A 24,770-nucleotide genomic window follows, 5' to 3' on the forward strand; every position below is an offset into this window, starting at 1 on the left:
AGCAGGAAATCTTGGGCTGACAATAGCGGCTCTTAAAATTTTGGAGAAATCAATTTTGGAATTTACCCGCTTCTGAATTTAACTACGGAATGGGTATCTTTCAATCAAGCAATGAACTGTTATTTCTCTGAATAATGAAATTAAATGTGTTGTAAATGGTGGAATATTGTTAAAGGCTTGTTTTGTTGTACTAAACCAATAAAACAAAACAAAAACAACAAAAAATAATCGTCATTTTAAATCCGATGCATGAAGCTGGTGCCACAACCTATCTCTGCCAGCAGTCTCCGCAATGGATTTAAAGTGACCAACTTTACTGGTTAGTCACTGCAAATCGGTTGCATAGATGATAAACACCCACGGACACACTCACAACCAGACACAATCGCTCCGTCTGATCCAACATAACCAGGCATAGATCGTGCACAGCTAGACTCAGTCATTCACGCACACACACACACACACACACACACACACACACACACACACACACACACACACACACACACACACTGCATTACATTCAATCACACACATACATATATACATACTATGATTATACACATATATACATGGATACATATAACCATACATACATACATACATACATACATACATACATACATACATACATACATACAAACAACACTAACCTTTTCTTTAGGGGCACCACTGATGGCCAGGCAGCGCACATCTTCCTGGGCATGATGGCACCATGTGTAGCAACACCAGCGTGGTTGCCAAGGCAACCTTGTGAATGGCACCCTGAAATCGCCAGCATGCCTACTTACAGGATTTTTTTTATTTTCATCATCACCAGGGCTGGCGGTTAGCTCTGACCCCCAGACCTGATGATATTTAAAAAACAGACCCTATGAGTGCCGCACTGCACTTGTTGGTGCGCCACTCACATGTGTTTTTGTAATCAGGGCTAGCTCTCATTCAGTGCCAGTCCTGACTGAGCCCCATCTCTGCGGGCGGCATGGAGGGGTGCACCGGGCACCAGGGTTGAACGACCTCCCTGCCCCTCCTGGCTCCACCCCTGACCTTTGACTTATCTCATGATCCCCTCCTACAGGGACACCACAGACTTCGGTTAGGCTGCTCTGATGCACTTAGTGGTTTCTTATTAATGTTTCTTCATTGTTCAAGATGTTTGTTCTTATGTGCTCCACTCCATATGATACCTGGATTTTTAAAATGTAATGCTATTCTTTTCCCATTTTGCTTTGTGCTGCGAAACAATTTCCATTGCGTGTTGGAGCTATACAATACACCGATAAAATTACCTAAAGTAGACAAATAAATATGGATTTTGAAAATTTCCCTGCAAAACTTTAAACGAATGTCTGCTAACGTGTCGGGAAACGTTTCTGCAAAAGTCCCCGTGGATCTCTGGAACATTCTTTGAAACCCTATATGGTAGTAGGCACCGGCTTGCCAGGTAGATTATATTCATAACAGGTTCGCAAAGGACAAGACAATGATTTGAGATAAAAACGTTCGTTTATATTTATTTGCAACATATTTCTCTTAACCAACATACACCTCTTCCGCGTGGTTGACAGCTAACATTTTGCACGATTTCGGACACACTGATCTTCTGTCATTCATGACATGAGAGGCCCCACGCAACATAGACTCGCCTATTGAGATACAACCCCAGAAGAACTATTCATGTAAATTGGAGAGCTGTTCCACATCGCTGTTGCATAACATATTCCTTGTATAGAGATACTTTTGAAATGAAATGCAGCAGTACTAGCAGACATATTTACAAACTAGTTTCAAGACATCTATTGCGAGGACAATAAGTGATTGTGTAATACATCTTACAATAATTGCATATTTCTATACATTCAAAAGTAGTCACAGAGCTATTACAGTGATGTTTAAGATTGTAATATGCCTTTCCTGAATGCAATTCCAACTATGTTAATGAAAACATTTTCTAACTTTAAAAAAAAATATAAACCTGCACCACTAAAACTCAATTAATAGAATCTGTCATTTTCACTTTTCACATCATCACATTTTGATCTACAGAATCTATATCATTTTACAAATTAATTTGGGTTTGGCGGTTGACGCAGGGTGTTAACCAGTATCACTGACAATACATAGTGCTGTCCCCAGGCATACCTTTTACCCCCAGCGCTTTAGCTTCCACCATCAATCTCTCACTTACAGACCTTCAATGTGGCTTTTAGCTACATGCACTTTGATGACTCACAGATCATTTTTGAAAATGGTACACACGTTCTGGAACCATGAGCATGCCTCCATGGGTGCCCTATTGAGAGTGGGATGCATGCACATTGTCAAAAGTATACAAACTGGAGCTCTCCAGATGATTTGGACCACAACTCCCATAATCACTAACCATTGCCTATGCTTGCTCAGGATCATGGACAATTGGTCCCACGACCTCTGAAAAATCAAAGGTTACAGACCCCTGCACTGGTTGAATAGGGGAAGACCAGTGTTAATCATCCTTGGCTATAACCCCTGTGGAACTGTCTACTTGGCTGGACTCTTAGTAAGCAGCCCCCGGTTTCCATGCAGCCCGGCCATGTTTTCCTCACAAGGGCATTGGATATCTAATACAGGGTTAATACTGAACAACTAGAAGTGTGGATCGAGGTTTCCTGCAGAAACCACTTCTCTCACTGCTCACCATCCCAAACCACATGTCCATTTGAAGTGAAACAGTGTTGTCTTGACCGGCCCAGTGAAATGCTCTGCTCTTAGAGCTGCTTGTTCCGCAGCAGAGTCTCTAGAGGATGCAGAATGCTACTGAACATGAGTAGCCCTGATCTCTTCCCTCCATGCACTCAATGACGCGTGGATCCCAAAGCATACTTCATCTTTAAAGAAGGCAAATGGGATACATGATTGGAGCAAGAATGATATATTTCTATTCAGAACACAAGAACCCAAGCCACAAGTGAGCAATCAAACTCTGTGCTGAGTGTGATGGTGTTTGCAGTGTTGAGTCTTACCCTTAATGATCCACTAGCAGAAGATCTGAGGAATGAACCTGACCACGACTGTATTTACAGACACGCACAGCCGGTTATTACGTATAGGCTAGAGCCATTGGCACTAGGGTACTTCTGCTTCTTTGTACCAAGTGGGGTCTTTGTTCCATTTATTGCTATGGATTGATCTACACATACTTCTAACTTTTTAGAGTCCCTCTCAAGCTGTTGCCGTAATAGCCTTGTGGCCCTTGCGAGTGCCCTCACATAATCAGGCACCGACTCAGTTGCGTAACCACTTAATCAAGCACTTTTGAACTCACAGGAAAGACCTTGCTGAGGTAGGAATTCTATCTTAACACGAATGTACGAGCGGTTGAAGTCGCAAAAACGTTACACTTCGAATATAGATTATACCAGAACTATCTATAATTGAATTAATCACTAAAGAGTTTTTCAGACCCCACACTTGCACACAAATGTTCATTACCAAACTAGATGCCGCACAACAACCCCACTCAGCGAAGTGGCCCGTGCTGACTCATGCTGGAAAACCTCAAACCCTTTCTGAAAGACTCGTGGTTTTAATCCGCCTTAGTTTCCTTTACGCTTTGCTCAGACTCGCCTGCCCTCGCGGCATCTAGGAATATATTTCCTTTCTATTTACTTCCGTTCTGTGGTTTTCTCTTGCCCCCCGACCCCCACCTCCTTTGCATGTATTGAGATGGGCAGTCGATTTCCCATTATGCACCCAAAACACTCCCTTCCGGCCAACACTTGTCTTGACACCACATGCATATTTCTTTTGTCACACCCGACACTGGATGGGCCTAATCTATTCTAGGGGTAAGGGAGTTTTTGCTCATTTGCATGAGACCATTTTCAAAAAGAGTGTACAGTCTCATTGTGGAGCCCGTTTTATGAATCGGAAATCTTGCAGTTTTCTGAATCAAGATACTAACAGCCAGATAATTAGGGCACAGATTAAGAGCTTGTCCATTGGGCTAAAGGCTGCCTGGAATACACTGATTGGTAACCATTGCAAAATCAGACCAGAAAATCCTAGTCATGTCTATCAGTTTATTACTCTTTAGAAAGTGCGGTCCAGAAATGATGGTAGTACAGCTTGGTTGGAAAGAGTTGCTAGTTTAAAATAGGGACTTCAGCATCAAACACACACATTTAGTTTAGGCTCTATTTGAGATCTTGAACTTCAACACTGCGCTAGGGTTAGACCATTAACATGCGTTTACAGAAAACCACACTCTTTAAAAGGCATTGCTGTCATGTTTGCCTTTCTACCAACACAGAACTTGCACTACTATGGCGACAGGTTGGCATTCAGTTGCGGTACTCTCCATGCTGCTTCTTCTTCCCTTTGGGCATCGGTCCCACCAAAAACGGAAGCTTGATGTTCTGTTTGTCCTTTTCGGCCTCCTCGTCTTCATCATACCGTTCCTCGTCATCATCATCTTCGTCCTCCCCCTCACTATGATGAGGACTAGAATGTAAGGAGACTGAAGGCGATGGCGGCACGGAGGAAGGCCTGGGAAACCGGAATCCCTCTGTCTGTTGAAAAGGGAGACACACACATTAAGAATGTGTCAACACACAAACAGCAAACACACACAGAGCACTACAACAACTGTTAAACCCTGGGTCCTAGTACAACAAGCATTAGCAAAGACAACAGGTTTAGGCACTCATATGTCAAGTGTAACCTTGGTGGCCCCAATGGAAGCATCATATGCCTGGCATAGTCACCCCATGGTAAGTTATAACCTCACGTGTTCCGGCGCTGTCATAATATGCCATGTGCACCCTGAAATGCCCCAATAAAGAATATTCTATATGAAACTTCACCACAGCCTACATGTTGGCCCTCGGTTAGAGTTTAGTGGATTCTAAAATCAGCTGGTTCTCCATTAGCAAAGTACCCTATTTTAAGTTAACACTACAGTGGCTTTACTCTAGGAATCCACTGGTGGGAAGCTGGCAGAACATCCGTGGGTCTCCTTGCAGGGCATGGAGCTCAAGCAAAGAAGAGCAAGTACGGCACTGTCAAGATTCAGCTGAGAAGGAATACAAAGATGAGGTCATAGAGGGGCTCGCTGGTCTAAGAGAGCTGTGCCCAAGAACTCTGACTGACCTAATAGGGTTGAAGAATCTCAGAGGGGTGAGGTGCCCGAGAGCTACGAGTGATCCAAGAGTGCGGAGCATTCCAAGAGTGCTGAGAGTCCCAAGAGTGCTGAGTAGTCCAATAAAGGCGACTAGGCCAAGAAAGTTGTGGGTCCCAAATTAGCCGACTGCCCTAAGGGAGCTGAGCGGCCAAGAGAACTGACTGGCTGTTAAAGTAGTCATTTAGTGTTATGTAGAATGTTTCCCAATACGAATGGAACCACCATACGTATTGGGAATGCGTGTGGTGGTTCTAGAGTCGCTTTGATGAAGGTGGCTTGCCGGTAGCGTACGCTCCGGGGGCTCGTATACAATAAACTACATAAAATGTTACGAGGCTTCAGATATTTTATTACACTGGCCAATGAGAGTTGGGAGACAGGAGATCGAGAGGCCTCAGGGATGGGGGAAGCCAAGAAGCACTATGAACCAGACGGTTGCTAAGGGCGCTACACAACGAGATGCTGAGAATATCTGGCACTGGCTGCGGGAACGAGCTGTGCATTTTATCTCTGGAGCACAGTGAGATGGGGCCTATATCCCTAAGAGTATATTGCACTCCTGGTGACGAGGGCTGTACATTATATACTGGGTAACGTCTACAATAGAGAGCAAGTGGGGGCAGTATATCCCTAGAAGTGGCATATTGTAAGGTTTGTGTTATATCCCTGATACTGTGCTTAGAATGATAAGAAACGAGGAGGGAGACACATCTCTGCTAGTCTGTGCTTACAGTGTCAAGAAGTGTGGCGGGCACAATGGGCCTGTGACTCTATTCAACGTGCAGGCGAAACAGATAAGCAGAAGGGGGACCTTTATCCTAACCAAGCAGGAAAGCCCTGGTGTGCTATCGTGTACCCCTTCCCTGCCCCATCCGCTTAGATTGCTCTCAGAGTGCAGCACGCCATTATTTTCTAGAGACTCCCTTAGAATATAGAGACGCCCTGATGTGAATCAAGTCCCTGGAAACATAGCCTGGGCCGTGGTCTACTGATCCACTGCACAGTGTAGCCAGAGTGAAATGCTTTACTAAGGCGGAGGCACACGAACGCCCTGTTACCAGGAGGCTTACTGCTGCATCCATGTTTGCCTGACAATATCTTGCCTACACATATGATGGGACCCACGTTTTACATCTGCTTTTCACTCTTCTTTTTTCACAAATAAGTTTTTTTTGTATGTAAAACTTCAATCTAGATTCCCACTACTTGTAAGTTCGATTTTCAACCAATTCAACTGTACTCAGTGTATTGATTTTAGAATGATGAAGGACTGAGTCAGCTCTACCAGGATTCGAACTTGCAGGATTGCCCCATGTCTGAGGTGAACGCTTAACGTGTGAACTATTCACCCAAATCTCAATATGTATCACCATATGTTACACCAGTAACCCAGTGGGGGGATACACATCTCAGTCAGCCAATGATCGACCAGCTAAATAGGGTCAAACAGTGTTTATTTAAAAAAAAAAAACAGGGTTTAGATGGATTAAATAGCATCTACTGCATAATGTATGAAATAACTGGAAATCCCTCTCAGGGAATAAAATGCATGTTAATATTGTCAGGGTGGGAAGAATAGTGCTTGGATTCCTGGAAAAACTGTTTTGCATTTTTGCGATAGATGGGAGAGGGGTTTCTCTCCTGGAGGAGGGGTTTCCCCAAGACTCTTCAGTTTGCTCTTCCGAGCAAATGAAGGAAAAGGGTGCCCATCGAAACGCGTAAGGGACCTAGGGGTTCTTATGCTCCAATTAAACAATGGGTTCCCATCTGGCTGTACTCTAAGTAAAAGGGTGTGAGGGGCGGACACATGACAAGGTGTCCGTGTCCCTCCTCTAGCTGGGGGTCCTGGCATCTTCCAGGTTCTCTAAGCCAGGGGGAAAGAGAACAGCCCACTTCTTCTTGATCCAAGAATTATAGTGCCTCAGTTGCCTAGTAAGGAAATGCGGCCCTTCTCATTCTCTGCAAGGAAAATGCTGCCCTTCTCATTCTCTGCAAGGACAATGCTGCCCTTGTCATTCTCTGCAAGGAAAATGCTGCCCTTCCCATTCTCTGCAAGGAAAATGCAATGCTGCCCTTCTCATTCTCTGCAAGGAAAATGCTGCCCTTCTCATTCTCTGCAAGGAAAATGCTGCCTTTCTCAATCTCTGTAAGGAAAAGGCTGCCCTTCTCATTGTCTGCAAGGAACAGGCTGCCCTTCTCATTCTCTGTAAGGAAAATGCTGCCCTTCTCATTCTCTGCAAGGAAAACGCTGCCCTTTTCATTCTCTGTAAGGGTAATGGTGTCCTCCCTCTTAATAGGAGATGCAGTGCTCTTCCGACTCTCATTAATGAACGTGGTGCCCTTCGCAATCTCAGTGAGGGATGTGGTTCCCCATCCTCCCTAGATAAGTGTTATGATGCCCTCCTTGCCCTAGTTATGGCACATTGTGCCCTACCCACTGGCAAGCAGTGGTCTCCATTTTAGATGACTAATTGGGCCAAATCCTAGGACTCCGTCAGAGCCCATGCCACATCTGTAGGGTCAGTCACTCCAGGTGATTTATGAATTAAAAGGCCTTTTTTCTAGTGAGTTATAGGTCAAGTGTCAGGCTCTTTGGGTGGACCCCTGGTTGCTCCCCTGCCTTGTGCTTATGGCTCGCTTCACCTGCTGATGGGTGGTTCACGTTGCATGAACCTGCTCAACCCTGACCAGCCTTTTCTCCCAATGCTCTCTGCACTAGCATTTTGTATGCCTTGCCTCTACATTCATTTTGTTTGTTCCCTGTATCTTTTGCATAGGGCTCAGAGCTTTCATGTAGCCTGGCCGCCATTTTGATGTTAGCAGAATTCCTGCCTTGATGCTAGCTCTGCTCTTCTCCACACTTGTCTGCCCCAATTCCTGGGCACTGCTCTGTGTGCTTCTTTTGCCTTTGTTCTCCTCCTGCTCTTAGGTTCTTTAGGACAGATTTCGGGAAACCCAGGACGAAAGAAGAGACTAAGGAGTTGCCTTCATATAGCTCAAAGCTCTGGTAATGCCCTGCTAGGCCGGCTTTCACATCTGAAGAGTTGCCTCCCTGCCTCGGGATGAAGTCAGGGAAATCACTTCTACACAGCATGTGTTGCATTATCGCTCTTTTATAGTTTTGAATGTCTACATTTTTACAATGTCTGGAACTGCCCTAGGGGAGTTTTAGTTACTGCTACATAAAACGATGAGCAAGGAAATGAGGTGTGAGGGGGAAGGCAATGAATGGATCTTAAAGGGTGCTGCCTGCTGATGTGTAGACATGGAATCTGAGGGCGCCACATTGAACAGCCAGCGAGAACAATCGCCAGTGAACTTTCCTTCATAGCAGTTCAGAAGATGTAAAAAAACAAATGTTTCAGTAACTGGACCCCGCAGGACCTTGATTCCTGCGCCACACGTCAGCTATTTAGCGCCAAACTATTGAACCCAACCTATTCCTGCAGCCACAAGCCTCCCAAAGATAGGAACACACAGCACCTACACCGGTCACATTAATATCAATTCTCTCTCTCTCTCTCTCCCTCTCTCTCTCTCTCTCTCTCTCTCTCTCTCTCTCTCTCTCTTCCCCTTAGCTGCAATTCAGCCTCCTTAACTAAGGATTCATTCTACACTAAACTACCAAGAACTTCCCCACATTGTATTAATTCTTCTCAGCATTGAGCTCTACCTAGCTAACTCATGCTCCATTCATTTTCCTCCCCCCTTGGTGTACCTTCTGCCTACTATCAATTGTACCCAACTGGGCCATTTCTACTCTGATTATTGCCAATGTATCAATTCCTAACTATTACATGTGTATATCGTCACATCACACCCACCTTGTTGTCACTATTCTACCTTAATGAAATATGTATGTTCTGATGCCACCTGACAATGCACCTCTTAACAACTCGCATCACTATTCACGGCAACTCGCCATCCACCACCACATAAATATTGCAATGTCACCATACAGCCTTGATAAAGACCTCAGGGTCGAAACAGGTGTCGGCGTTTTCCACATGATTGGCACCACATATGCCCTTTAGATTGTGCCATCTTATTATTATTATTATTATTATTATTATTATTATTATTATTATTATTATTATTATTATTATGCTACATTAACCAAGACTACACTTATAACCAAGTAGTGAGACTCATCATTGACTCGTGCTAGATGCACTACCTTATCTGGTGACAACTACTGGAATCCCGCGCCAACACAGTGGGGGTTCTCATCCTCTTCCTCTAAGATAATAAGATAGTTTAATAGCTGCAATTAACCTATTTTCTTTGAGGGAGGTGGGGTTTGTAGACAGAGATGGATGTTATAAATACATTTAATACAATGGGAGTTTGGGTAGCGTAGAAAAGCAGCTCCTAGTTAGTTGACAAGTCCACTTGTAAACCTCCATGAATGCCACCACTCCTCTTCACACCAATAACGTTTGGACTCGTTGCTCTTGCTAAAGGTGCAGCTATGAGCCAAAGCCTAAACATGATACAAGGCCATACCATGTTCCCATTCGATTTGGGCATTGAGTTATTGTTGGTCAAAGATCTTTGTGGCTAATAATAACTTGCAACATTCAAAAACCCAATCTTGAAATCACTCATAATCCTGCCTTGAAAGACAATGGGTGGAAATGCCTCCAATCTCGCCTTGATGTTGGTGATCGAATGGTCATTGGAGTAGCATGGGTGCCTCGCAGAGCTTGCGGTACCCTGGGCTTCTTTGCTCCCCCTCATTTCAACTAGGTGAATCAGGGTACAACTTCATGGTCTGATATTGAGCTGGTGGACCCTCCGCACAGCTATACACAAGGACACAACAGACACAAATACTGTGCTGACAACCTTTCACTGCAGGGACAAATAGAGGCATTATCCAAGTGTAGAACAGTCAATAGGAATCACGGTGGCATCCAAGCATTTGCGCACACAACTAGACTGACAGTCATATACAAAAGACTGAACATACCCCTAGGCAAGCTACCTCAATGGAACACAACTGTAGATAGCTGGATTCTAAAACACTTTTCTGGTCAGCGTGGTAATATGGCGCAGGAATCTGCATGGTCCCAGTTTCCCAAGCCTTTTTTTCCCACCCTGACCAGAAAAGAGCTGTGATGCGGTCCACCATGTAAGCGCATGGTGGCCATAATTACAATGAATCCCTATGGATTCTGCCTGAATTTCGCAGGAGTAAAAAGCATGCCAGATTCACAGGGATTGAAGTATCTCCACGAGTATCAAAATTAGATACCGGAAGTTATCCTGCATGGAGCATATTTTCCGCTATGTAACCGTTTTCCATCGAGGAAATACATCTTTTGCAAAATGGCACAGGGCGTAAAGAATGGGTTGAGAGCCTGCCTGCATCCGTTTTATTACAATCTGTGTGATTTTACGCCACTTGAAAAATAAACTGTATATCGCTATTTTCCAAGTTGCCTCTGAGTTGGGTTTTAGTTTTGATTTATAACGCGTCAGCGGCTCATCGGCAAGAAATCCGCAACACAGCCCAAAACAGGGTAAACATAAAAAAACATGGTCAGTCCAATAAGCAAATACAAAGGAAGGTTCTCATATATGTTCAAGCGTATGATGAGGTAAGAATTAGGGGGGGGAAATAATGTCTTTAGAGCTTTCTTGAAAATTGGCAAGGAGCCTATTTCTCTTAGGCTGGATGGAAGGCTGTTCCAGAGATAAGGTGTAGTGGAATCAAAAGCAAAACATCCAGCTCTGGCAGGTTTAGCACAAGGTTTCACGAAGAGCTTACAGTGGTTAGATCGCAAAAAATGTGAGCTAAGCTTCAGAGCAAGTCTATTTTGCAAATAGACAGGAGCACTTCCATACAGGCACTTATGGGTAATGGTAATAACCCAAAAGGCAATATGCTCCCTAACAGGAAGCCAATGATGGGAAGCACAAGCTTCGTTAACCTGGTCCCTGCGCCTTGGTTGGTCAACAATTCATACTGCACTGTTTTGCACTGTCTGTAATTTGGTCATATTGTCCTGTGATGAACCATACACATTACTAATGTTGTGATATATCTTTGCACTGATGATAGCACACACCAAATGGATACAGTTCTCGTTTGATAAAAAAGGACGAATATGGCATAGTAGCTTAAGATAGTAGGATGTTGTTGACACACTATAATTCGTTTGGGTTTTCATACGCAATGAGGTATCTAGTTGACTTTGGGTAAAACTGGGATGGTACATCCAGCAATTGAAAGCTCCTTGCATTCAGGTGAAAGCCTATTTAACCTATACTGAGTACCAACAATCATCAGTTCTGTTTTGGAGTCATTAAGGGCCAATTTGTTACAAGCCATCCAATTGTGACCAAGGTGATTCATTTTATTGATGTGGTTTATTTTAGTAATACCTGTGTATCATCTGCACAGTTTGTGTAAAGAACACCCAAGTCATCCAGAATTTCGAAAAGTGGCTTGGTAAAGATATTCTGTGTGGAGGACAGGCAAGAGCCCCGAGAGATTGCACAGTCAATTATTATGGGAGCAGTTGCTGTGGAGTCACTAAAGATTCTGGCGGAACGCTCTGATAAAAAGAAAGAATCCAGTTAGCAGCACTTGCTGAGAAGTTAGCTGAGGACGTTAGCCTGTCAACTAATATCTTATGGTCTACCAAATCAAAGACTCTGGCGGAACGCTCTGATAAAAAGAAAGAATCCAGTTAGCAGTACCTGCTGAGAAGTTAGCTCAGGACGTTAGCCTGTCAACTAATATCTTATGGTCTACCAAATTAAAGACTCTGGCGGAACGCTCTGATAAAAAGAAAGAATCCAGTTAGCAGTACCTGCTGAGAAGTTAGCTGAGGACGTTAGCCTGTCAACTAATATCTTATGGTCTACCAAATTAAAGACTCTGGCGGAACGCTCTGATAAAAAGAAAGAATCCAGTTAGCAGTACTTGCTGAGAAGTTAGCTGAGGACGTTAGCCTGTCAACTAATATTTTATGGTCTACCAAATCAAAGACTCTGGCGGAACGCTCTGATAAAAAGAAAGAATCCAGTTAGCAGTACCTGCTGAGAAGTTAGCTGAGGACGTTAGCCTGTCAACTAATATCTTATGGTCTACCAAATTAAAGACTCTGGCGGAACGCTCTGATAAAAAGAAAGAATCCAGTTAGCAGTACCTGCTGAGAAGTTAGCTGAGGACGTTAGCCTGTCAACTAATATTTCATGGTCTACCAAATTAAAGACTCTGGCGGAACGCTCTGATAAAAAGAAAGAATCCAGTTAGCAGTACCTGCTGAGAAGTTAGCTGAGGACGTTAGCCTGTCAACTAATATCTTATGGTCTACCAAATTAAAGACTCTGGCGGAACGCTCTGATAAAAAGAAAGAATCCAGTTAGCAGTACTTGCTGAGAAGTTAGCTGAGGACGTTAGCCTGTCAACTAATATTTTATGGTCTACCAAATCAAAGACTCTGGCGGAACGCTCTGATAAAAAGAAAGAATCCAGTTAGCAGTACCTGCTGAGAAGTTAGCTGAGGACGTTAGCCTGTCAACTAATATCTTATGGTCTACCAAATTAAAGACTCTGGCGGAACGCTCTGATAAAAAGAAAGAATCCAGTTAGCAGTACTTGCTGAGAAGTTAGCTGAGGACGTTAGCCTGTCAACTAATATCTTATGGTCTACCAAATTAAAGACTCTGGCGGAACGCTCTGATAAAAAGAAAGAATCCAGTTAGCAGTACTTGCTGAGAAGTTAGCTGAGGACGTTAGCCTGTCAACTAATATTTTATGGTCTACCAAATCAAAGACTCTGGCGGAACGCTCTGATAAAAAGAAAGAATCCAGTTAGCAGTACCTGCTGAGAAGTTAGCTGAGGACGTTAGCCTGTCAACTAATATCTTATGGTCTACCAAATTAAAGACTCTGGCGGAACGCTCTGATAAAAAGAAATAATCCAGTTAGCAGTACCTGCTGAGAAGTTAGCTGAGGACGTTAGCCTGTCAACTAATATTTCATGGTCTACCAAATTAAAGACTCTGGCGGAACGCTCTGATAAAAAGAAAGAATCCAGTTAGCAGTACCTGCTGAGAAGTTAGCTGAGGACGTTAGCCTGTCAACTAATATCTTATGGTCTACCAAATTAAAGACTCTGGCGGAACGCTCTGATAAAAAGAAAGAATCCAGTTAGCAGTACTTGCTGAGAAGTTAGCTGAGGACGTTAGCCTGTCAACTAATATTTTATGATCTACCAAATCAAAGACTCTGGCGGAACGCTCTGATAAAAAGAAAGAATCCAGTTAGCAGTACCTGCTGAGAAGTTAGCTGAGGACGTTAGCCTGTCAACTAATATCTTATGGTCTACCAAATTAAAGACTCTGGCGGAACGCTCTGATAAAAAGAAAGAATCCAGTTAGCAGTACTTGCTGAGAAGTTAGCTGAGGACGTTAGCCTGTCAACTAATATTTTATGGTCTACCAAATCAAAGACTCTGGCGGAACGCTCTGATAAAAAGAAAGAATCCAGTTAGCAGTACCTGCTGAGAAGTTAGCTGAGGACGTTAGCCTGTCAACTAATATCTTATGGTCTACCAAATTAAAGACTCTGGCGGAACGCTCTGATAAAAAGAAAGAATCCAGTTAGCAGCACCTGCTGAGAAGTTAGCTGAGACGCTAGGCTGTCAACTAATATCTCATGGTCTACCAAATCAAAGGCAGCTGAAAGATAATGTAGCATCAGTAATGCTAGACCGCCTTTGTCCATAATCTGTACCATGCCGGATTTAAGATCAAGTAGGGTGGGTGGTATCTGTACCATTGGCCGTTCTGAAACCCGATTGCCTATGACCAAATAGATTATTTTTTTCTAGACATGGCTGTTATTGCAAATAAGCAAATCTTTTTAGTAAGAAGGGCAAGTTTGCTATCATCCGATAGTTGGCAGCCACTCTAGCATCAAGAGATGTTTTCTTCAGCAGAGGAGTAGTCCAGGCTTGTTTGACTGATGAAGGGATTAAAACCATCCTAAAGGAGGCATTAATATATTTAGTAATGAGGCTTACTAAAACAGTTGTGCCGTCGTAAAAAAAAGCTGCAGGGCAGAGGTTGCTTTTGTAGGTCGTGGGGTTTAGCGAGCTAATGAAATGATAGCTATAACATCTTATTCTGAGACCTCAGAGAATTCTAATGGAGGACAATCTAATGGAGATGGGTCCCTATTTCCAGTTTGTAGGGGCATGGATGTATTCCTTTTTGCTATTACCTACTGCAGTGCGAGCATTTTATTTGTAAGGGCTTCCTGTATGGATGTACACCAAGAGTCATCTTTCAAGATGATGCTATGTGCTTTTACATCTGGAGACTCCAGATCTCACAGAATTGTTAACAATTCTTTTGAATCGGTGTCTGCGGAGGCAATTCGATGTTCATAATATTCCCTTTTTTGCTTTGATAAGAGCATTCTTATATTATTTAGATATGGTTCACAAGCCTTCCTTGTCAATAGGTGACAACGTTCTAAGGCAATTTCCGTAGACTTTATTTTTTACTGTTCGTAGTTTATATAGTGTTGGCGTGAACCAGCTTTGTTTATTAACCTCAGTACAGAACTTACATCATTTCAGCAGAGCAATCTTAGCGATGGCTGTCAGTAAAGACTGATGATAATGCTCAGCCATATCTTGTGTGGATGCAAATGTATCAAGCGGCTCTCAGGAGGCGCTCAGCAAGGGAAGGAGAGCAGTTTTGGTAAACATATCGCATTTAGTAGTCACAGTATAGGGGGATGCAGTTTCGGTTCCAAGCCTATGGTAGGCAGCATGAACTTGATAAAGAAATTATCTGACCAAGGCCAAGGGACGATGTTTAGCTTATTCGTGGCTTTGCCATGGGCACATACCCAGTCTATCGTATGTCCTCCTAAATGAGTAGGAGCCCATGTAAGCCTTCAAGAGATTTTTTTTAAATGATGCACAATAACACTTCTTTAATATGACCACATAGAGCAATCATGCTTACAACTACTAGTTGATCCAATGTGAAAGAGAAATAAGTACAATCACTTAAAATCTTGAAATATCTTAAAATCACAATAGGAACAATAGTGAATTTACCTTTGGCGGTGCATGTGGTTCCATCCCAAACTTGTCTGGAAATGCTCTGCTTAGAGTGAGGTGGCGGGCATGCTTGTAGAACTAGTGAAAAACAGACAAACATTAATGTTACAAAAATCAAGGATTGGGTGAGTGTACGCTGGGTTAGAAATAATATATAAAGGGGCGTGGCTAACACGCTGACAGGATGGACATGTAGACCCTAAGCGCTCTCAAATCAACGATACTTTCTTTGAATTTTACTGAACTGATCAAACCATTCTTAATGAAAATATTACTAACTATCTCTGCTCAAACACGAACATTATTGACAATGCTGTAGATCTTTCCTTTTTAGATGCCCCCATTTTATTACAAGAAATTCAAAAAGCTATCCTAGACCTTAGAGTTGGTAAAGCTGCAGGACTTGATGTATTCCCTATTGATTTTTATTGCTCCTTTTCTACCTTTCTCTCCCATAAACTACTTGAAATTTATAACCATTTCTTTATGTTAGGTTCCAGCACCGGATCCTTTGGAGAAGCCTTACTAATTCTGTTCTCCAAACCGGACAAAGGCCCTTTGTTAGTCAAAAATTATCGTCCTATTTCTTTAATCAATTCTGATTCTAAAATCCTAGCCAAAGTAATTGCTAATCGACTTGTTAAAATGCACAAATTAATTAATGTAAATCAAACGGGTTACATCAAAGGAAGATATGCCTCATCCAATGCAAGGATCCTTTTCAAAACTCTTTCACATGTGCAAAATTCACCTCACTACTTTATCATCCTTGCCTTAGATGTTGAGAAAGCATTCAACAGAGTTGAATGGCCCTTTCTATTTGAATCCCTTTCATGGCATGGGGTTAGCCCCACCTTTTCTACACTCATCTCCCTTTTATATTATACACCCTCAACTAGAATATTTATCAATAATACCTTTACCAAACAGTTTCCGATATCACACGGAACCGGACAAGGGTGTCTGTTATCCGCACTTCTGTTTATTTTAGCCTGGTACCACAGCGGTGACTATCAGGATGCAGATGGACCACAAGAACAGCATTAAGTGTAAGTAACACCAGGATTAAATATTTCAGTGCATGGCTGCCAGAGCTCATCTGATTTAATCAGGGAAATGACAATCAATCATTGGGCCTCATTACGAGTTTGGGGGTATCCATGCCCTTAACAAGGGCATGGCTACCCCCAAACTCGGGTCCGGTTTCCCTGAATGGGGAAATACCAGGCCATTCTGACCTAGGAGGGCCCGGTAATTCCACATTCAGGGGACTCAGTCCATCCCCATTCCCATTTGAGCCCCCATGGGGGCGGGCTTGAGCTCGTTGTTAGCATGCTGGGCCGCTCGTGGGACCTGCTAAGGACGTCTGGTAAAACCAGGCATCCTGAGCAGGTCCCGCGAGCGGACCTCGTAATGAGGCGGTATGGGGTTAACGGCGCTGGCACCTCTACCGGCGCCGTTAACCCCATACCGCCAGGGTCGTAATGAGGCCCATTGTGCCCCACAGTGCAAGAAACCACACTGCCCAGTAGTTTCAGAAGCTCACAGCTTACATGGTTTATTGCCAGAGTCAAGGTGCCTAGAACAAAGGGCACAAATGCCCACCACCAAGGCCAGGATCCTACGTGTCCATCAATTCTACTCATTGCCAGAGGCCAGGGCACCACTGCCCATTAGTACCTCAGTAGTGCCAGTGTATTCAGTGATTATCAGTGAAAGTAGGTTTCTCTGCAAGTGGACACATATTATTCCCTTTCCCATAGCTTTTTCTGATCCTGTGTCTGCTTGTGATGGGCAATGGCTTGTGGCAGAGGCAGGACAATGCCTCTTCTGCCCTGATGTGGAGAAGTGCACAACCCTGCCAGATCTATCGCAGGCTTTGCTTCTAGGTGGCCAGCATCCCCAAGCACACTACAGATGTATATATTGATGTGATAGTGGTGTACCGAGATATGGAAACCTAACATGTGTTTGGGATGGGGAAGGGTGACAATAGACCATGGATAGAGAGAAGGCAACCAAGACATCAAGGTGTGGGTAAAGCTGCAGACACTGTGAGAGAAGGAGAGTGGGAAGCTGCATAGTGCTTTGCAGAATTGGGCATATTAAGCTTCAGGATGGAGGCAGAGAGCAGGAGGACATGCAGATCAGTGGCAGATCCTTCGTGTTACCTCAACACTAAACTCACTTTCCTGTTCCTATCAAGCTAGTGGAGAGCAGTGTATTCTAGGACAAAAATGTTCCATTATGATCAAATATATTCTTTACTTTGGAGCTTAATATTTTCAAATACTAGGGATTGCATTTTGTGTAGGAACTTTTTCAGGACTTCAGAAACAAAGATGTCTAGCTGCATACCAGCCTGAACATTTGCTGCTGCTTGGAACAATTTCTTCTACTCTAGCCAAACAAATGTATTCTTTTTATTTGTTTAAACGTTTTATTTAAGGCAAACGAAAACATACAAGGTATATGTGGATTACAACCAAATTTGTGAATCACATTTATAATGCAACAAATCTGCAGTCAAAAATGAACATTAGAATATATGAGGCCATGTATGAATAGGAGATCTAGATATATGAAACTCAGAATTTTGACTAAGTGAAAGAACATGACACACACTGAACAAAACCAACAAAACATGTACGAAGGAGAGGGGAGGGAGTTGCAGGGAGATGATGTGCAGATTTTCTATTCATTCATTATTAATTAACTAGAGGCTACACAAGCTAAGAAACCTGGAAAAGGCTGCCTTTTCAGCTCATGCTTTGATAGTAAAAGAGGATTAGAGGCATTACATCTTTCCAATGTATGGATGTTACAAATTGAGTTCCACCACACTTTATAATGAAGTTGGTTTAAATTATCTCCCCTTTCTCTCTCCTCTGTTCTGCAGCTTGTTTCATAGCTTGTAAAGTTCCAACCAACTACAAATACAAAATACAAAATTAATACTTTTATGGACTACAGGAAGTTGCTAAATAATGTCACAATATTCCCTAACAACATAAAATATGGACTGGAGCTGTAAAGCAAAATAAAGTATTTTATTTACACATAGGCTGGAACCTTTATTCCGGAACGCAATGTGACCTTTGAACTGGATCCACGATGGCTTCTTTGAATCCACTGGCTTCCACTATGGTTAGCAACAACCTATTTCACCTCTTTGTGAAGTCTCTGTGTTTCTCAGTCAGGTTCACTTTTTCAGTGTTGGTGTGTGATATTCTTTATTCAGTTTCCAGTTCTACTTAGCTTTCATCAGGCTTTTTGCATTTGGAGTTATAGTGTCTTTCGATGGGAATTAGACATTGTTTTCCAACGTGTGCCGTCTTAATCTTTTCTAGATTTAGCATCAACTGTCATAAGTTTGTATTCCTTCAATGAATTTTATATTTAGGACTTGGCTTGAAAACATATATCACTTTGTATAACTTCAGTGAATGTTAGACTTGGAGTAGACTTTGCTTTGCCAGCATGCTTCACTTTTCTTGTTCTTCATATTTATCAAAATTTACCTGGACTCTAATTCATATCTTTTGAATTTTTCAAATCTCTTTACTCAAGGACATTGGAGTACGTGTCCCAACATGTTTCAGTTCTCTTATGTTTGTCAGATTTGGCCTGGAGTAATTTTGCAGTATTTTAAGTTTTCAAGTCTACTGGCTTCAGGCCACGTAGCTATGTTTCCCAGGATGCATTCATTCTCTCACACTGAGAATTTGACAGACCTGGCCTGGACTTTATGCTCCAGTATTTTGCTGTTGAAGTCTTTTAACTTCAGGGCATAAGACTAGGGGCCTCATTACACGGACGGCGGTAACCATGGCCCGCCGGTATTTTAACGATTCCGCCTTGTTGAATGGGGGAATTACCGCCCCATTCCAAGGTTGGCGGGTGGTAATTCCCCATTCACCAAGGCCTTTCCCCATTCCCATTAGAGCCCCCATAGGGCTCAATGGGTATGGGGAAGGAGCAAATAACGCCCTGAAGTCCGTCAGCGGGTCCCTTCCTTAACGTGTGGTCTAGCCACACGTTAAGGACGGGACCCGCTGAGGGACCTCGTAGTATGGCGCTAAGGGATTACCGGCACTGGTGCCCTTACCGGTGCCAGTAATTCCTTAGCGCCATCCGTGTAATGAGGCCCTAGGTGTCTCAGCATATATTCTTTCTCACACTCTTAATTTTCACTACTCACGCCCCTTTGCCATATGGGACAGAGGTACGGTATCTGGTTCCCCACAACATCCTTTTCCAAATGGGGCTTCTTTGCACAGATTTTACGTGCTCTCCATCTTTGCCCCTTTAGTTTCCTCATACTTCCTTCTCACCAGAGAGCATGGGTCCTCTCACTTGGTCCTACTGAATTTTCGCTGTTGGCAAGATTTGTGTCCATTGGTCTCTTCCTTCAACCTGTGACAGTCTCTGTGGCAGAGTGTGCGCCATCCTCTCAGCCAGCCGCCTCTCCCCTCACTTCTACTCTGCTGTTCACAAGTTTCGGTTAGCGTTCTGATTTGCATGAGTTCTCTCTAGTGACAGCATCTCTGTCTTGGTGTTTCATATGAGAAACACCAGCTCTTGGTCTGAGTTCTCTGGTGGCTCCCTGTGAGAGTGAGGCTGTGCTCCTCATTCCTGCCAGGCCCCTTCACCATTTGATGAATTTCAACATTTCCCCTCACTACCTCTTTTTCTAAGGTCTGAGTACTGTTGGTCAGATCACGTGATGATCAACACAATAATTCTCATGTGGCCATTACCTTTTCCCAGTAAGCTCCAGTTTGTCACAATAGTTTGATAGGCATAAACGAGCATATTCCTGTCCATGTCTTCCAGCACAGACTGACAGCCAGTCTACTGAAAGACCTGGATCATGCCCACTGTACCCATCAACCTCCTGATCCTGCCATAGACTAAGAGGAATGCTTGCTTAGCATTTATCAAGCATGTATCAAACGGTTGGAATATATATCAGTTCCCAGTGAGAAGCATTTCTCTTCTACACGCAGTTCAATTATTCTCTAATGATTGAGCAAACCTAATACTGGCTGCCAATGCCTAACATGGAGACAACACTATGGAGTCCAAATCTCCACTTTCAACTTTACTGATAATGTGATGGAGAGTAAAGTCCAGACCGAATTTGCATCTACCAATTAGAATTATAATTGTTCATTTATAAGGCGCTTAATACCAACTAGTGGTTTCTAAGCACGGGATTGGGATTCGAATCTCTGCTGCGCTGTGTTGTCTTGCTTCCGTTGCCCCTGAGCTATCCTACCCCCAAAGTACCCCATATGGAGCTTTTGGTTACCACAGGGTTTTAACTGAATGGCCAACGTCTTCCAGGAGCAGCACACAATCAATCCAGATCTGGAGGTGTGGCTGTAAGGCCGAGAACACAGATACTCTCACTATATCCAGATCTGGTGGTGTGGCTGTAAGGCCGAGAACACAGATACTCTCACTACTTCACCTGCCTTCCTTCTGGTAGTATAGCTCAGTGGCAACGCACTTGTGTCGGAAGTAAGACGACGCAGAGCAACAAAGGTTCGAATTCTGGGTCTGCGCTTAGAAACCTCTTCGGTGTTAAGCATATTATAAATAACCAATCATACATCCCAAACTTTCCTCTTTGCAAATCTGTACATGACGTGCTTCATTGATTAGAATATCATTTGGGGAATAAAGGGTGTCAGGTGTGAAATTTAGAATCCAGCATGTTGGCAAAGAGCACTATGCATTGTGGGGTTTGCAGTTTCAATGTTCCCATTATAATTACGGGTCTATAGGTGCAAGCATGCAAAGTGATGTTGACTGAAACCGCAGCACCCTCTGAAGGTAATGCTCACTTTTACAGGGCACACATTTGCAAGCTATGATATTCACTCTTGCAACGCTTTCTCCTGTTGTTTTTGCCTCAACAATGCTGCATGCTTTTATAGCAATTGAACTATCCAGTGATAGTTGTGACTCCAGAGGGCACACCTTGTTTACTGTGGAGCAATCTACTTTGGAGCTTATCACCTCTCATCGACTGAGTAAACAAGGTCCTCTGGACCTAGACTAACTAGCCTATAAAACTAAAAATGAGTACCAATTATGTAAGCTTGAATGTTATCTGCCGTTTAATCAAACGGTAGTCTGAGAAAGTGGAATTCCATTTCCAGAATAATCAGGTCCCAGACATCACTGTCATCTCTGTAGGAGAACAGACTGGTGAAGGGAACACACCCCCATTCTTGAAAATCAACCTTGCTTCCCGTTGTAAGTGGCATTCCACACTAGACGGAAACACCCTGAAATTGTACATTAGTGAAAAGTCAGAAGAAACACAGAGTCCATTGAAAAAAGACAATGGAGATCTAGCTCAAACATCTGACAGACATTCAGAAAAAGGGAAAACAGTTGTTTCTTCCCATTCAGATAAATGAGGGCGTCCTTTATTGAGGCATACTCTGGCTAGCACAGGCTCCTGCCTGTGCTAGCCAGAGTATGCCTCAATAAAGGAAAAAGCTCAATCAGCATAGGATTATTCAGGGAACTCCCAAAAGATCAGACCATTCCCACAAACCCCAAATATTTACTGTCTAGCAGGTGTATGCTAAAAATGTCCATTGGCAACAAAAGCATAGAACACAATTGTTGGATTGTGAGAGAAGTCCCTTCCACCTTACAATTAGATGGTGACATTCTCAACCAATTCGCTATCAATTTGGATTTAATTAATAATACATTCTGGTCACCTAACCCCGTGGGCTTTGACAATGCTGAAAACATATTCCAGTCAGCTCAATTGCTGCATTTTGCAGTTGAAGTACAAGTGCAAGAAGAGGATACCATCCCAGGACAGGTTCGAGGATTCACTATTCCCCTCAAAATTATGCAAGGACACAACCTCAAACATCAAGACACCTGCATACATTTCAATTCCCATCTCTTACAACAAGATTTGTATTTAAATCTGACACCTCATGTGGATCTAGAACATGAGACCATTTGAATATTGGTGGGTAACAGCGACTCTCAAAGTATGACTTTGGGCACAGATACCTTTATTGGAATGGTGGTTGTTGCCAAAGATCATTCTATTGATTTAGGTAACGTAATCATCTGACCAATTCCAAACAAATGTTTTGACACCAGCAACGGTATTCCTCCAGAAAAGATTAACAGGCATTGGGCGAATTTCTTGGTATACTCTTTCTGCCCTTAAGGCGTGGAAGAGGTGATCTGTGACATCAGGAGGAATGAGGTGGTATTTAGAGAGAATAACAACTACCTCAACTTCATGGAACCTTCTGTACAGGATAACACCATAAAAAGAGATCTCTCCACCCTACTGGAGGATAACGCTGAAATTGCCAAGCCTGAGGTCTTTTCAGGTTTGAAGCAAATGGTTGAAGAACAGATTAATTATGCCGATGCCTGTGAGACTGAGGAGCAAAGACAAAAACTGAAACAGGTATTCCTGGGCTACCAGGATATCTTTGCAGTGGACTCGCAAGACTGTGGATGCATATCTATTCATTCAACCACCATATTCACGGACCCAGAGATGGCTCCAGTATTTGTGAAACAATACCGGCTACCTCTCATGTCCATGGAGTCACTCGCAGAGATTATTAAGAATTTAGAATCCTGTGGGATAATCTGTCCGGTCCACAGTACCTTAACAACCAGTGGATACTAAAACCAAATGCTCAATGGGGACTATGTGCATACCTGAGTGAGTTGAACAAAGGGGTCCACATGTCAAGATGGACACTTCCCTACATCGATCAAGGGCTGGCACAGATTCATGGTTCAAATGTGTACACACCCATTGACTTGAAAAACGGCTACTGGACATGATACCAGCTTGCCTTTTACGTTCGGGGCAGCAATAAACGTGGACCGTAAAACCCCCTTTGGATAAATAAAGTCCGGCAATGAGTTCAACATTTTTCTACATAAGGCCATGCATGATTTGGGCAAAAGGAGAAACCTGTCCTATTTAGATGATGTTCTGATCAAGAGCTCAACTGTGGGGGAAGACAGAGCAGAAGTCCTCTATGTTCTGACCCAGTTGGAGAAATCCAGAGCAAAACTATTCTTTCAGAAAGCACAGTGGCGTAAGACCCGAGTGAACATTGTAGGGCACGAAATCAATCTTCAGGGTCTCAATCCCCAGGCAAAGACAGTGGAAGCCTTATTGAAATTAAAAGACTCCACTACTCTGAGAATTTTAGAAGCTTTCTTGGACTCACTAATTAGAGTCGAAACTTCAGTGAAGTCACTCAACCTGCTACCAGCAATGGTCAGTTAATACCACTATGGAAGTTCCTGGCAAGTACCTTTCCTACACCTATACAAAAGTCAAAATTGTTGGCATTGCAAATGCTTGTGTTGACTTGGTGCCTGTGACTACTTTTTGTACAGACCGATCCTGCATGCAGGTGACTATTCTAGTCCGCAGGAAGAAGGCATGAAACTTTTGGGAGGAAGGAAGGCATGATCTCAGTGTTATAACAGTTGGGAGTAGCTCTGATGTCTAGTATCCTCCACAATGAATAACTATTGATAATAGCCCAATGAAAGATTTCCTTTAAAATGTACAGTAGAGCATCACAGAATTTATTAATGGTTTAAGTTTCTTTCAATTGGAGCTATGAGTTTTACACAGGAAAGAAAATGGAAACAGGACAGAGTTGACAGGCCCTGTGACTCAACCCTAGAGCCCTGTTTCATGGAGTAAGAATTGGAACTCCTGTTTTTTGGTTTTGGCACATATGGGGGTGCTAGTGGCAACTTTATGGCAAAACATTGCTAGCATAAGAAAGAAGCATGGGTGTTCAGAAGCAGAATCTGGTTGACATGGTAACTGGAAATGCTAAGGCATGAAAATGTTGAATAAGAACATTTGATTTTTTGTGTCCCTTGGCCATTGAATCCAATGCATGGGTATTTTCCAATGTTTCTCCAAATCAGGAGTCTTGTTTGAAGTCACATGTTTCCATCCTGTACTGTCGTAGTGATCATTTCCTTTGCCTGCTCACCCATTGGTGTAACATGGGCCCCTGCAGCCCCCACATTGTGGGGAAGCCACCGGGTAAATGTGGGCCTCCTGATTCTGGCCAGTTGCACACCAGGGACTGCGGGATCCCCTGCTTCTGAAAGCAGCCCCACAATGTCCACAGTCTGGGTATCAACCACATTTCAACACATGTTTTTGGGACTTATTACAAAGGGAGTCAGGCTTGATTTAACAAAACTTTAAGTAAGCCCAAATTCCCTTAGAAGGAGGCCCACAATCACCTGCAAACTCAACACAAGGGTGAGTGAGGGGATTACTATTTAGCACCAGGACTCTGAGAAGACCCCTAAACAGCAGAATATGAAGGTAAGTAATATAAGTGTGTGTATGTATGCATCTTGTAAGTAAAATAAAATAAAAACGTCTGTGTATGCATGCTTGTTACAGTGCATTTCAAGATTTCAATATGTGTTTGTATGTGTGAGCCAATTGTATTTGA

General features: G+C 43.1%; 1 protein-coding gene across 2 annotated transcripts in view; it reads right to left on the minus strand.

The window, feature by feature from the left end:
- Nucleotides 1-1,487: 1,487 nt before the first annotated feature.
- The window catches only part of GYS2 (glycogen synthase 2), a 919,141-nt gene continuing 895,858 nt past the window's right edge, over nucleotides 1,488-24,770 (minus strand). For both annotated transcript variants that reach the window (XM_069628441.1, XM_069628442.1), the window contains 2 exons: nucleotides 15,253-15,333; nucleotides 1,488-4,550 (listed from right to left, as the gene is read on the minus strand). In XM_069628441.1, coding sequence (XP_069484542.1) covers nucleotides 4,323-4,550; nucleotides 15,253-15,333 — 309 coding nt within the window. In that variant the 3' untranslated portion in view covers nucleotides 1,488-4,322. The remainder of the gene's footprint in view (nucleotides 4,551-15,252; nucleotides 15,334-24,770) is intronic.

This window comes from Ambystoma mexicanum, chromosome 12 (assembly GCF_040938575.1).
Source record: "Ambystoma mexicanum isolate Mex_15411 chromosome 12, UKY_AmexF1_1, whole genome shotgun sequence".
Lineage (NCBI taxonomy): Eukaryota > Metazoa > Chordata > Amphibia > Caudata > Ambystomatidae > Ambystoma > Ambystoma mexicanum.